A 13,388-nucleotide genomic window follows, 5' to 3' on the forward strand; every position below is an offset into this window, starting at 1 on the left:
GGGGAAGTTAAGGGGGACACTGAATGGTGACGTTGGAAATCACCGGGTGTTGGGGAGGTTAAGGGGGAGAGTGAATAGGGACGTTGGAAATCACCGGGTGTTGGGGAGGTTAATGGGGACACTGATTGGGGACGTTGGAAATCACCGGGTGTTGGGCAGGTTAAGGGGGAGACTGAATGGGGACGTTGGAAATCATCGGGAGTTGGGGAAGTTAATGGGGACACTGAATGGGGACGTTGGAAATCACCGGGAGTTGGGGAAGTTAAGGGGGACACTGAATGGTGACGTTGGAAATCACCGGGTGTTGGGGAGGTTAAGGGGGAGACTGAATGGGGACGTTGGAAATCACCGGGAGCTGGGGAAGTTAATGGGGACACTGAATGGGGACGTTGGAAATCACCGGGTGTTGGGGAGGTTAAGGGGGACACTGATTGGGGGTATTAGGAATCACTGGCTTGAGCAGGGCTCAAGGAGTTGTGATGTGGTGGAGAACGAACTGGGCTCTCAGTAGACTTCCTCTCTCCCTGCATCTCAGGCAACGTGTCACCTTGGCTTGTCCACAGGAGAAGGCTGACAGCCCACGTGGCTTGCCTTAGCATCTGGCAGGTCAGTGTCCCCCTGCCGAGAGGTGACCTTGCCAGAACGCAGTACGTGAGTGGGGTGCAGAGTAGTCTCTCCTCGGTCACTCATGCAGAGGGAGGAAGAATTTTCCTTCCAGTCTGTTGTACCTGTCACTCCGAGATTATACTGTTTGCTGCATACTTCTGTGTGTTGTTCTTTGCCACGTATATCCCCACATCCCATGTCAGTTCCCAAACTAATCTCACTGCCCCGCTCTCCACACAACCCTCTGTCAGTCCGCAAATTAATCCCACTGCCCCGCTCTCCCCACAGTCCCATGTCAGCCTCGAAACTAATCCCATTCCTGGGGTCAGATACAGAGTGAATCTCTCTCCACACTCTCCCATCACACACTCCCGGGGTCAAACACAGAGTGAATCTCCCTCCACACTGCCCATCACACACTCCCAGGGTTAGACACAGAGTGAATCTCCCTCCACACACTCCCAGGGTCAGACACAGAGTGAAGCTCCATCCACACTGTCCCATCACACACTCCCGGGGTCAGACACAGAGTGAATCTCCCTCCACACTGTCCCATCACACACTCCCAGGGTCAGACACAGAGTGAATCTCCCTCCACACCATCCCATCACACACTCCCAGGGTCAGACACAGAGTGAAGCTCCCTCCACACTGTCCCATCACACACTCCCAGGATCAGACATAGAGTGAATCTCCCTCCACACTGCCCATCACACACTCCCAGGGTCAGACACAGAGTGAAGCTCCCTCCACACTGTCCCATCACACACTCCCAGGATCAGACATAGAGTGAATCTCCCTCCACACTGCCCATCACACACTCCCAGGGTCAGACACAGAGTGAAGCTCCCTCCACACCGTCCCATCAAACACTCCCAGGGTCAGACACAGTGTTTCCACACTGATACTCTAACTCTCTCTCTCTCTCTCTCTCTCTGACTCTCACTCACTTGCTCTCCCTCCTCCTGCTTCTCCTCTAGCCTGTGAAGGACGCTTTTCAAAGTGCGGCAGTTGCCTTAGGGGTCCGCACGGGTCGCTATGAGAATGCGGTGTGGACAGGGCGATGCCATTCCTCGCAGTGGACAGGTCAGGATTCACTGGCGGACAGCGACCCTGAGCTGTGGAAACTGGTGCAGAAGGAAAAAGACAGGCAGTGCCGAGGGCTAGAGTTGATTGCCTCTGAGGTGAGGGAGTAAACGGGAACCCTACTCCCCCATGCTGTTCTTTGTCCCCCATCCCTCCCGCTTTCGCTTCCTCATCGACTTCCCCATCTCATCCGGCCCCCCCCATATCTTCCCCCTCTTCTGACCGCCTCCTGTCGCTCCTGCTACCCCCTTGTCTCTCCCACCCCGCCACCTATCTCAACCCCTCCCCTCCAAATTGCCAACTTCCCTTCCCTTTCTCCCCTGTGCCTGCACCTCCCTTTGACCCTCTCCCCTCTCCCTGATCTTTCTTGCCATCATTTGTTTTACCCCTTTCTCCTTCTCTCTTTCCCTGTCTACCTCCTGTCTCTCCCTCTCTGCTCTCTTCTCTTATCTTGCTCCCTTTATCTTCTCCTTTCTGTATCGCGTGCTCTCCCTCTCTCTGTCTGTCTGAACCCTCTCTTTCCTTTGCACTCTCCCTCTCCTGCTCCCCTCAGTCTCTTAACCCGCTCCCTCCTCCCTGTCCCCCTAACCACTCCTCAGTCTCTTTTCTCTCTCTCTGCTCCCTCCCCTCCCTCTTCTCCTTCCCCTTTCTTCCTTCCATCTCCCCCCACCCAGTACATCCCATGCCATTGAGACTGTCTTAACTCCCTCTCCCTTGCCTTGCAGAATTTCTGCAGCCGAGCCTGTCTTGAGGCCCTTGGTTCCTGCCTCCAGAACAAGTATTCCGAAGGATACCCAGGGACGAGGTGAGCAAATCTTTGGTAATGTGATCAGGACGGGGTCCCCAATTAACCAGAATCTTCGCCAGCTCTATCCCTCACCCCAAAGTCTCCTAACTATCTGTCTGAGGAGGGAGGGGCAGTAAAGAGGGAGCAATCTGGGATGGGCAGTGCCTTTCTTCAATATGTTTCCTTCTCTCCCCCATTTTCCTTGTCCCTCACCTCTTTCCCAACTCACCTCTTTCCCAACTCACCTCTTGTCTCCCCACCCCACCTCACTCTCCCTCTCACCTCTCTCCCCTCAACACTCTCTCCCTCTCTGCTCTCTCCTCTCTTCTCACCCTCTCTCTCTCTTTTTTTCTCCCTCCCCCACCCCAAAACAGGTACTATGGAGGGACGGAAATCATCGATGAGGTGGAACGCCTTTGCCAGCGCCGGGCACTGGAGGCCTTTGACCTTGACCCCAACCTGTGGGGTGTGAATGTCCAGCCCTACTCAGGCTCTCCTGCCAACTTTGCCGCCTACACCGCCGTGCTGAGCCCACACGATCGGATTATGGGGCTGGATCTTCCCGAGGGGGGACAGTGAGTGCTGCTTGTCTCCCCATCTCACCTGTATCTGTGCTGTCTCCCCATCCCCAATATCTGTCTCCTCAGTCTCCTGTCTCTCCCCACCTTCACTCTCTCTCTTTTTGTGTGTCTGATTCTGAGTGTGCCTCTCTTTTTCCCTCTCCATTTTACCCTTCTCTCCCTCTCCCTGTCTCTCTCTTTACCTTTCTCTCTCACTCTCGCTCCCTTTACCCATTCTCTTACTCCTGACCCCTCCTCCTTCTCTTACAGTCTCACTCACGGTTACATGTCTGATGTGAAGCGGATTTCAGCAACATCCATCTACTTTGAATCGATGCCATACAAACTGAACGTGAGTGTGTGTCCCCCTGTATCTCCTGTCCTTCCTCCACCCTCCACTCTCCCCTCTCTCCCTCGCTCCCTCCTGGCCCTCTTCTCACCCTTTCCTCCTAAACCCTCATTTCCTTCTGTCCCAACCAGCCTTCCTACACTCTCACTCCCCCTCCACACCCCTGTCTGCTTTCCCTCCCTCGCTCACATTGTTCCCCTTCCTCCCTCACCTCCCCATCTCCTCCTTCCCTCTCCTCTCCACTCTCTCCTTACTCCTCTCTCCCCCACCCCTAATTCCCATGCCCTCCACCCCATTTCACCCCCTTCCCCTCTCTTCCCGTCCTTCCCTACTCTCATAGGGCAGTGACTTTCACCTTGCCCCTGCCTCCTTCCAACAGCCCACCACCGGACTAATCGACTATGACCAGCTGGCCCTGACCGCCCGTCTCTTCCGTCCACGACTCATCATTGCTGGAACCAGCGCTTACTCGCGGCTCATAGACTACAGCCGTTTCCGACAGGTACGTCTCATCAACCTTCCCATTCCACCTCTTCCAGGACAGGAAGGGGAGGGAGGGGACACAGTGACAGGTAGGGGTGGGGGGGGGGGGTCACTGAGACGGGAAGGGTTGTGGGGGTGGGAGGGCTTCACAGAGGCAGGGAGGGGTTTAGGGGAGGGAGGGAACATCACAGAGATGGTGAATGGTGTAGGGGTGGAGGGTCACAGACACAGGGAGGAGTCTAGAGGAGAGAGGGGTGTAGGGGAGAGAGGAGGTCACACAGATGGAAGGGTGGTCACAGAGACGGTGAATGGTGTAGGGGTGGAGGGTCACAGACACAGGGAGGAGTCTAGAGGAGGGAGGGGTGTAGGGGAGAGAGGAGGTCACACAGATGGAAGGGGGGTCACAGAGACGGTGAATGGTGTAGGGGTGGAGGGTCACAGACACAGGGAGGGGTCTAGAGGAGGGAGGGGTGTAGGGGAGAGAGGAGGTGTCACAGATGGAAGGGGGGGTCACAGAGACGGTGAATGGTGTAGGGGTGGAGGGTCACAGACACAGGGAGGAGTCTAGAGGAGGGAGGGGTGTAGGGGAGAGAGGAGGTCACACAGATGGAAGGGGGGTCACAGGGACGGTGAATGGTGTAGGGGTGGAGGGTCACAGACACAGGGAGGGGTCTAGAGGAGGGAGGGGTGTAGGGGAGAGAGGAGGTATCACAGATGGAAGGGGGGTCACAGAGACGGTGAATGGTGTAGGGGTGGAGGGTCACAGACACGGAGGAGTCTAGAGGAGGGAGGGGTGTAGGGGAGAGAGGAGGTATCACAGATGGAAGGGGGGTCACAGAGACGGTGAATGGTGTAGGGGTAGAGGGTCACAGACACAGGGAGGGGTCTAGAGGAGGGAGGGGTGTAGGGGAGAGAGGAGGTCACACAGATGGAAGGGGGGTCACAGAGACGGTGAATGGTGTAGGGGTAGAGGGTCACAGACACAGGGAGGGGTCTAGAGGAGGGAGGGGTGTAGGGGAGGGAGGGGGTCACAGAGACAGGGAAAGGTGTAGGAGAGGGAGAGGAGAGCATTACAGAGGTTGGACCTGATTTCTTCCCCTGCACCCCGCCCCCGAACAGATCTGTGATGAGGTGAAGGCATACTTACTGTCAGACATGGCCCACATCAGTGGGCTGGTGGCAGCCAAGGTGATTCCTTCTCCTTTCGAGTACTCGGACCTGGTCACCAGTACCACGCACAAGACACTCCGCGGAGCCCGGTGAGAAATGATCGCCTTTCTCCCTTAGTGTGTTCCTTCCTCACCGTCCCTCCAAAAGCGCGGCGCTCCCTCCCTCATCATCGCACTCCCTCCTCACTGCCCCTTCTGCAATGTGGTGCTCAGTGCTCACTATCCCTCCCTCATTTCAATGGCTGCAGAGACCCTGAGCAGACAGTCGGCTTTTTGGATCAAGAACCTTTGCCTGAGCTGGGGTGAATAGTCACAGTGATACAGTACAGAAACTGGCCCTTCAGCCCATTTGGTCCATGTCAACTCAGATTCCCATCTGAGCCTGTCCCCTCCATTCCTGTTTGGCTCATATCCCTCTACACCTTTCCCATCACTGGACCAGCCCAATACACACAAAATGCTGGAGGAACTCAGCAGGTCAGGCAGCATCTATGGAGGGGAATAAACAGTCGACGCTTCAGACCGAGCTCTTTCACCAGGACTGGAAAGGAAGGGGGCAGAAGCCAAAGTAAGAAGGTGAGGGGGAGAGGAAATATTACAAACTGGTAGGTGATAGGTAAGACAAAGTAGAGGGAGGAAGGTGTAAAATTCCTTCTTCAGGCCTTTATCCCTTCCACTGATTCCCTCCTAGCTTGCACAACATCCACAACCCCCCCCACCTCCTAATGAAGGGTGTCAACCCAAAACATCAACTTGTTGCAATTGGTTTATTACTGTCACACATACTGAGATACAGTGAAAAGCTTGTCTTACATACTGTCCATTCAGATCAGATCATTACACAGTGCATTGAGGTAGAACAAGGCAAAACATAACAATGTGCAGAGTAGAGTGTCACAGTTACAGAGAAAGTGCAGAGCAGGCAGACAGTCAGGTGCAAGGGTCACAACAAGGTAGATTGTCAGATCATACTAGCGAACCACGTAAAAGTCTTCTGGATCATTAGGACCTCTTCTAGGGCAGGTGTGACCTGTACAAAAGGGATGGGTTGCACTTGAATCCAAGAGGGACCAATATCTTTGTGGGCAGGTTTACTAGAGCTGTTGGGAAGGGTTTACAGTAATATGGCATGGGGATGGGAATCAATATGATAGAGCTGAGGATGGGCCAGCAGGTTTACAAGTAGATGATGGGTATAACATGAATGTAAGGAAGGACAAGCCGATGGTTGGGTACAAATGCAGACAGTGCAAAGAGTTAAATTGTACCGTAGAGGTAAATTTCAAAGGGTGAAGAATGCAGGACTGCGGGTGCTGTATTTAAATCCATATAGCATTTGGAATAAGGTGGATGAACCAATTCGAGATTGGTCAGTATGACATTGTGGGCATCACTGAGTCATGGCTGAAAGAAGGCAATAGTCGGCAGTTTGATATCAAAATGGTATACTTTGTATTGAAAGGACAGGCGAGAAGGCCTAGGCAGTGGTGTGGCTCTGTTGGTAAGAGATGAAATTACATCTTTAGAAAGAGGTGACATAGGGTCAGAGAGTGTTGAACCTGTGTGGGTGGAGTTACGAAACTGCAAGGGTAAAGAAAAATTGTGGGAATCATATATAAGCCTGCAAATGGTGGCCAAGATGTAGGGTTGAGATTGCAAAGGGAGCTGAAAAAGGCATGTAATAAGGTTAATGTCACAATTGTAATGAGGGACTTCAATATACTCGTGGATTGGGAGAATCAGGTTGGTGTCGGATCACAAGAGAGGGAATTTGTTGAATTCCTACGAGATGGCGTTTTAGAGCAGCTTGTGTTTGAACCTACTTGGGGAAAGGCTGTCTTAAATTGGGTCTGGTGTAATAACCCAGATCTTATTAGGGAGCTTAATGTAAAGGAACCCCTAGGAGACAGTGATCATAATATGATTGAATTCATACTGCAACTTGAGAGGGAGAAGCCTAACTCACATGTATCAGTATCACAGTGGAATAAAAGGAATTACAGAATCATGAGAGAGAAACTTGCCCAGGTGGATTGGAGGAGGATACTGCTGGGGGTGACAGCAGAGCAGAGATGGCCGAAGTTTCTGGGAAAAGTTCACAAGGTGCAGGATAGATATGTCCCACAGAAGAAGTTCTCCAATGGCAGGATTAGACAACTGTGGCTGACAAGGGAATTTAAGGACTGCATAAAAGTCAAAGAAAGGGCATATAAGATAGCAAAAGTGAGTGGGAAGTTGGATGATTGGGAAACTTTTAAAATCCAACAAAAGGTAACTAAAAAAGCTATAAGAAAGGGAAAAAATGAAATATGAGGGTGACTAGCCAATAATATAAAGCATGATGCCAAAAGTTTTTTTCTCAGTTATATAAAGAGTTAAAAGGGAGGTGAGAGTTGATATTGGACCACTGGAAAATGATGCTGGTGAGGTAGTAATGAGGGACAAAGAAATGGCAGATGAACTTAATGGGTACTTTGCATCAGTCTTCACTGTGGAAGACACTAGCAGTGTGCCAGAGGTCCGTGAGTGTCAGGAAGCAGGAGTGAGTGCCATTGCTATTACAAAGGAAAAAGTGCTAGGTAAACTCAAAGGTCTTAAAGTGGATAAGTCGCCTGAGCCAGATGGACTACATCCCAGAGTCCTGAGAGTGGTTGCTGAAGAGATAACAGATGCATAGGTCATGATCTATCAAGAATCACTTGATTCTGGCATGGTCCCAGAGGACTAGAAGATTGCAAATGTCACTCCACTCTTTAAGAAGGGAGGAAGGCAAAAGAAAGGAAATTATAGGCGAGTTAGCTGAAACTCAATGGTTGGGAAAATGTTGGAGTCTATTATTAAGGATGAGGTTTTGAGGTTCTTGGAGACTAATGATAAAATAAGTTAAAGTCAGCATGGTTTCTGAAAAGGGAAATCTTGCCTGACAGATTTGTGAGGGTTCTTCGAGGAAGTAACAAGCAGGGTGGACAAAGGAGAGACAGTGGATGTCGTTTACTTGGATTTTCAGAAGGCATTTGATAAGGTGCCACACATGAGGCTGCTTAACAAGATAAAATCCTATGGTGTTACAGGAAAGATACTGCCGTGGATAGTGGAATGGCTGACAGACAGAAGGCAGCGACTGAGAATAAAAGGGGCCTTTTCTGTTGGCTCCCAGGGATAGTGCTGTTCCTTGGAGGACTGCTGCTTTTCGCGTTGTTTGTCAATGATTTAAATAATGGAATTGATGACTTTGTGGCAAAGTTTGCGGATGATACAAAGATAGGTAGTGCTGAGGAAGCAATGCGATTGCAGCAGGACTTAAACAAATTGGAAGAATGGACAAAAAAGTGGCGGATACAATGTTGGGAAATGTATGATAATACATTTTGGTAAAAGGAACAATAGTGCACACTAATATTTAAATGAGAAGGTTGAAAGATCAGAGGTGCAGAGGGTCTTAGGACTCCTTGTGCAAGACTCCCAGAAGGTTAATTCACAGGTTGAGTGGTAAAGAAGGCAAGTGCAATGTTAGTACTTATTTCAAGGGGGATCAAATATAAAAACAAGGAGATAATGAAAGAGCCTTTATAAGACACTGGTCAGGCTGCACTTGGAGTATTATCGACAGTTCTGGGCCCCATAACTTAGAAAAGATGTGTTGTCATTGAAGAGAATCCACAGGAGGTTCACGAGGATGAATCCGGGAATGTAGGGGTTAACATATGAAGTGTGTTTAGCAGCTTTGGGCCTGTACTCACTGAAATTTAGAAGAATGCAGAGGAGGGGAGGAATCTCATTGAAACCTACTGAATGTTGAAAGGGCTAGATAAAGTGGATGTAGAGAGGATGTTTCTATGGTGGGAGTGTCCAGAACTGGATGGCACGGCCTCAAATTGAGCGGCGACCTTACCTTTAGAACAGAAAAGGGAGTAGGTTTTTTAGTCAGAGAGTAATGAATCTGTGGAATGCTCTGCCACAGACAGCTGTGGAGGCCAACTCCATGGGTATATTTAAAGCAAAATTTGATACTTTCCTGATTGGTCAGGACAAAGGATATGGTGAGAAGGCAGATGTATGGGGTTGAGTGGGATCCAAGATCAACCATGATGGAATGGCGGAGCAGACTCAGTGGGTGATTGGCCTATTTCTGCTGCTATGTCTTATGGGATGGAAAGTTCCCTGAGCCAAGTGGTATGTGCTTTCAGGGTTTTGTACCTTCTGCCTGATGGGAGGGGGGAGAAGAGAGAATGTCTGGTGTGGGTGGGGTTTTTGATTATTCTGGCTACTTTACTGAGCAGTGAGAAGTGTAGACAGAGTCCATGGAGGGGAGGCTGGTTTCTGTGATGTGCTGAGCTGTGTCCACAACTCTCTGCAGTTTCTTGTGGTCACAGGCAGAGCCATACCAAGCCGTGATGCATCCAGATAGGATGCTTTCTGTGTGCATCAATAAACATTGGTGAGGGTCAGGGGGATATGCTGAATTTTCTTTATTTCCATTCAGTTCCTTACAGAGATGGTGCCTAACCTACTGAATGCTTCCAGTATTTTGGGTGTCTGTTATATCCACTGTCAAAGACCCACTGCACACCCACCCCTTCAAACAACGCTGCGGAGATACAGAAGGGCCAGATTCCTGGCAAAGGGTCTCAGTCAGAAATGTCTGTTCTTTTTCTCCAGCATCTGCTGTCTTTCTTTCTCTCTCCATCTCCCTCTCCCCCTCCCTTCTCCACCCCCTCGCCCATCTCCCTTCCCCTCTCACTCCCCCCTCTCACTCCCCCCCTCACTCCCCCCTCTCACTCCCCCCTCTCCTTCCCTCCCTCCCTCCCTCCCTCTCTCCCTCCCTCTCCCCCTCTCCCCCCCCTCTCCTCTCTCTCTCTCTCTCTCTCTCTCTCTCTCTCTCTCTCTCTCTCTCTCTCTCTCTCTCTCTCTCCTCTCCCTCCCTCCCCCTCCCCTCTCTCTCTCCCTCCTTGTCTCCATCCCTCCCTCATTCACTCTCTCGCACAACACTGGAGTCTATCAGGTCACCTGGGATCGGTCACCTTCCCAGACGCTGACTGTCTTGTCTGACTCCCTCGAGTCCCTCCCGAGTTACCACATACCCCAACAACTGCCGTACACTGTCTCTGCAATGCCTGACCTCTGCTCTCCACCTTCTCCCAAAGCGCGGGCCTTATCTTCTATCGCAAGGGAGTGCGTTCAGTGGAGAAGAAGACAGGAGCTAAGGTCATGTACGATCTGGAGGAGAGGGTCAACTTTGCCGTCTTTCCTTCGCTGCAAGGTGGCCCGCACAACCACGCCATCGCAAGCGTGGCAGCAGCACTGAAACAGGTAACCTGCTCCCACTTCCCTCAACACCTCCAGCCAGGAACGCTGTGCACAGTTCCCATCTCCCTATCCCTGGTTCAGACCCACACCGGGAACGCTGTGCACAGTTCCCATCTCCTTATCCCTGGTTCAGACCCACACCAGGAACGCTGTGCACAGTTCCCATCTCCCTATCCCTGGTTCAGACCCACACCGGGAACGCTGTGCACAGTTCCCATCTCCTTATCCCTGGTTCAGACCCACACCAGGAACGCTGTGCACAGTTCCCATCTCCCTATCCCTGGTTCTGACCCACACCGGGAACGCTGTGCACAGTTCCCATCTCCTTATCCCTGGTTCAGACCCACACCGGGAACGCTGTGCACAGTTCCCATCTCCGTATCCCTGTGTCAGACCCACACCGGGAGCACCGTGCACAGTTCCCGTCTCCCTATGACTGGCTCAGACCCACACCGGGAGCACTGTGCACAGTTCCCGTCTCCCTATCCCTGTGTCAGACCCACACCGGGAGCACCGTGCACAGTTCCCATCTCCCTATCCCTGGGTCAGACCCACACCAGGAGCACCGTGCACAGTTCCCATCTCCGTATCCCTGGTTCAGACCCACACCGGGAGCACCGTGCACAGTTCCCATCTCCGTATCCCTGGTTCAGACCCACACCGGGAGCACCGTGCACAGTTCCCGTCTCCCTATGACTGGCTCAGACCCACACCGGGAGCACTGTGCACAGTTCCCGTCTCCCTATCCCTGGGTCAGACCCACACCAGGAGCACCGTGCACAGTTCCCGTCTCCCTATCCCTGTGTCAGACCCACAACGGGAGCACCGTGCACAGTTCCCATCTCCGTATCCCTGGTTCAGACCCACACCGGGAGCACCGTGCACAGTTCCCATCTCCCTATGACTGGCTCAGACCCACACCGGGAGCACCGTGCACAGTTCCCGTCTCCCTATCCCTGGGTCAGACCCACACCAGGAGCACCGTGCACAGTTCCCGTCTCCCTATCCCTGTGTCAGACCCACACCGGGAGCACCGTGCACAGTTCCCATCTCCGTATCCCTGGTTCAGACCCACACCGGGAGCACCGTGCACAGTTCCCATCTCCCTATCCCTGGTTCAGACCCACACCGGGAGCACCGTGCACAGTTCCCGTCTCCCTATGACTGGCTCAGACCCACACCGGGAGCACTGTGCACAGTTCCCGTCTCCCTATCCCTGTGTCAGACCCACACCGGGAGCACCGTGCACAGTTCCCATCTCCCTATCCCTGGGTCAGACCCACACCAGGAGCACCGTGCACAGTTCCCATCTCCGTATCCCTGGTTCAGACCCACACCGGGAGCACCGTGCACAGTTCCCATCTCCCTATCCCTGGTTCAGACCCACACCGGGAGCACCGTGCACAGTTCCCGTCTCCCTATGACTGGCTCAGACCCACACCGGGAGCACTGTGCACAGTTCCCGTCTCCCTATCCCTGTGTCAGACCCACACCGGGAGCACCGTGCACAGTTCCCATCTCCCTATCCCTGGGTCAGACCCACACCAGGAGCACCGTGCACAGTTCCCATCTCCGTATCCCTGGTTCAGACCCACACCGGGAGCACCGTGCACAGTTCCCATCTCCGTATCCCTGGTTCAGACCCACACCGGGAGCACCGTGCACAGTTCCCGTCTCCCTATGACTGGTTCAGACCCACACCGGGAACGCTGTGCACAGTTCTCATCTCCGTATCCCTGGTTCAGACCCACACCGGGAACGCTGTACACAGTTCCCATCTCCCTATCCCTGTGTCAGACCCACACTGGGAGCACCGTGCACAGTTCCCGTCTCCCTATCCCTGGGTCAGACCCACACCGGGATCACCGTGCACAATTCCCATCTCCCTATCCCTGGGTCAGACCCACACGCGGTGCACCGTGCACAGTTCCCATCTCCCTATCCCTGGATAAAACTCACACCGGGAGCACCGTGCACAGTTCCCGTCTCCCTATCCCTGGGTCAGACCCACACCGGGAGCACCGTGCACAGTTCCCATCTCCCTATCCCTGGGTCAGACCCACACCGGGAGCACCGTGCACAGTTTCTGTCTCCCTATCCCTGGGTCAGACCCACACCGGAAGCACCGTGCACAGTTCCCATCTCCCTATCCCTGGGTCAGACGCACACCGGGAGCACCGTGCACAGTTCCCGTCTCCCTATCCTTGGGTCAGACCCACACCGGGAGCACCGTGCACAGTTCCCATCTCCCTATCCTTGAAGCTAGTAAACTCCTCCACCACTTACTCACTCTGAGATCCCACTAAATACTCCACACATCTTTGAGTTGTACAGGTCAAAAACAAGGCTTTTCGCCCAACTCGTCTATGCCTGAGCCAGTCCCATGTCCTCACATTTGGTCCCTATCCGTCTAAACCTTTCCTGTCCATGTGCTTGTCCTCAACCACTGCCTCTGGCAGATCGTTTAATATATGGACCACCCTCTGGGTGAAAAAGCTGCCTCCAGGTTTTCTCCCCTCTCACCTTAAACTTGTCCCCTCTAGTTCTAGACTGCCTTAGGGAGAAACCCACCTTTTCTAACCCCTCATGATTTTATAGACCCCTATCAAGTCACCCCTTCAGCCTTGTTCACTCCAGAGAAAACAGTCCCGGCCTGTCCATTTTCTCCTTATACCACAAACCCTCCAATTGCAGCAGCAACCCAGTGAGTCTTTCCTGCCCTGCCTTCGGCTCAATCCCATCCCATCCTTCCAGAACTGCACACAGTACTCTCCAACATCTGGTACAACAGTTAGCTCCAGAGTTCGATTCGGACGTGTCTGTAAGGAGTTTGCACGCCCTTCCCCGTGAACACGTGGATTTCCTCCAGATGCTCTGGTTTCCTCCCACAATCCAAAGATGCACCGGTTAATACAGTTAATTGGTCATTGTAAATTGTCCTGTAAATTAGGCTAGTGTTACAAAGAAGAGAAAGTCTGCAGAAGTTGGAACTCCAGAGTAACACACACAAAATGCTGGAGGAACTCAGTGGGTCAGGCAGC

The 13,388-nt window shown here is 52.7% G+C and overlaps 1 protein-coding gene across 1 annotated transcript in view; it reads left to right on the plus strand.

Moving 5' to 3' along the window:
• Nucleotides 1-13,388, plus strand: part of shmt2 (serine hydroxymethyltransferase 2 (mitochondrial)) — a 66,396-nt gene that overhangs the window by 40,622 nt on the left and 12,386 nt on the right. Inside the window, exons 2-8 of the mRNA XM_072250936.1 lie at nucleotides 1,587-1,790; nucleotides 2,418-2,497; nucleotides 2,854-3,054; nucleotides 3,310-3,391; nucleotides 3,768-3,890; nucleotides 4,991-5,130; nucleotides 10,185-10,350. Coding sequence (XP_072107037.1) covers nucleotides 1,587-1,790; nucleotides 2,418-2,497; nucleotides 2,854-3,054; nucleotides 3,310-3,391; nucleotides 3,768-3,890; nucleotides 4,991-5,130; nucleotides 10,185-10,350 — 996 coding nt within the window. The remainder of the gene's footprint in view (nucleotides 1-1,586; nucleotides 1,791-2,417; nucleotides 2,498-2,853; nucleotides 3,055-3,309; nucleotides 3,392-3,767; nucleotides 3,891-4,990; nucleotides 5,131-10,184; nucleotides 10,351-13,388) is intronic.

The sequence above is a fragment of the Mobula birostris genome, unplaced genomic scaffold (genome assembly GCF_030028105.1).
Source record: "Mobula birostris isolate sMobBir1 unplaced genomic scaffold, sMobBir1.hap1 scaffold_835, whole genome shotgun sequence".
Classification (NCBI taxonomy): domain Eukaryota; kingdom Metazoa; phylum Chordata; class Chondrichthyes; order Myliobatiformes; family Myliobatidae; genus Mobula; species Mobula birostris.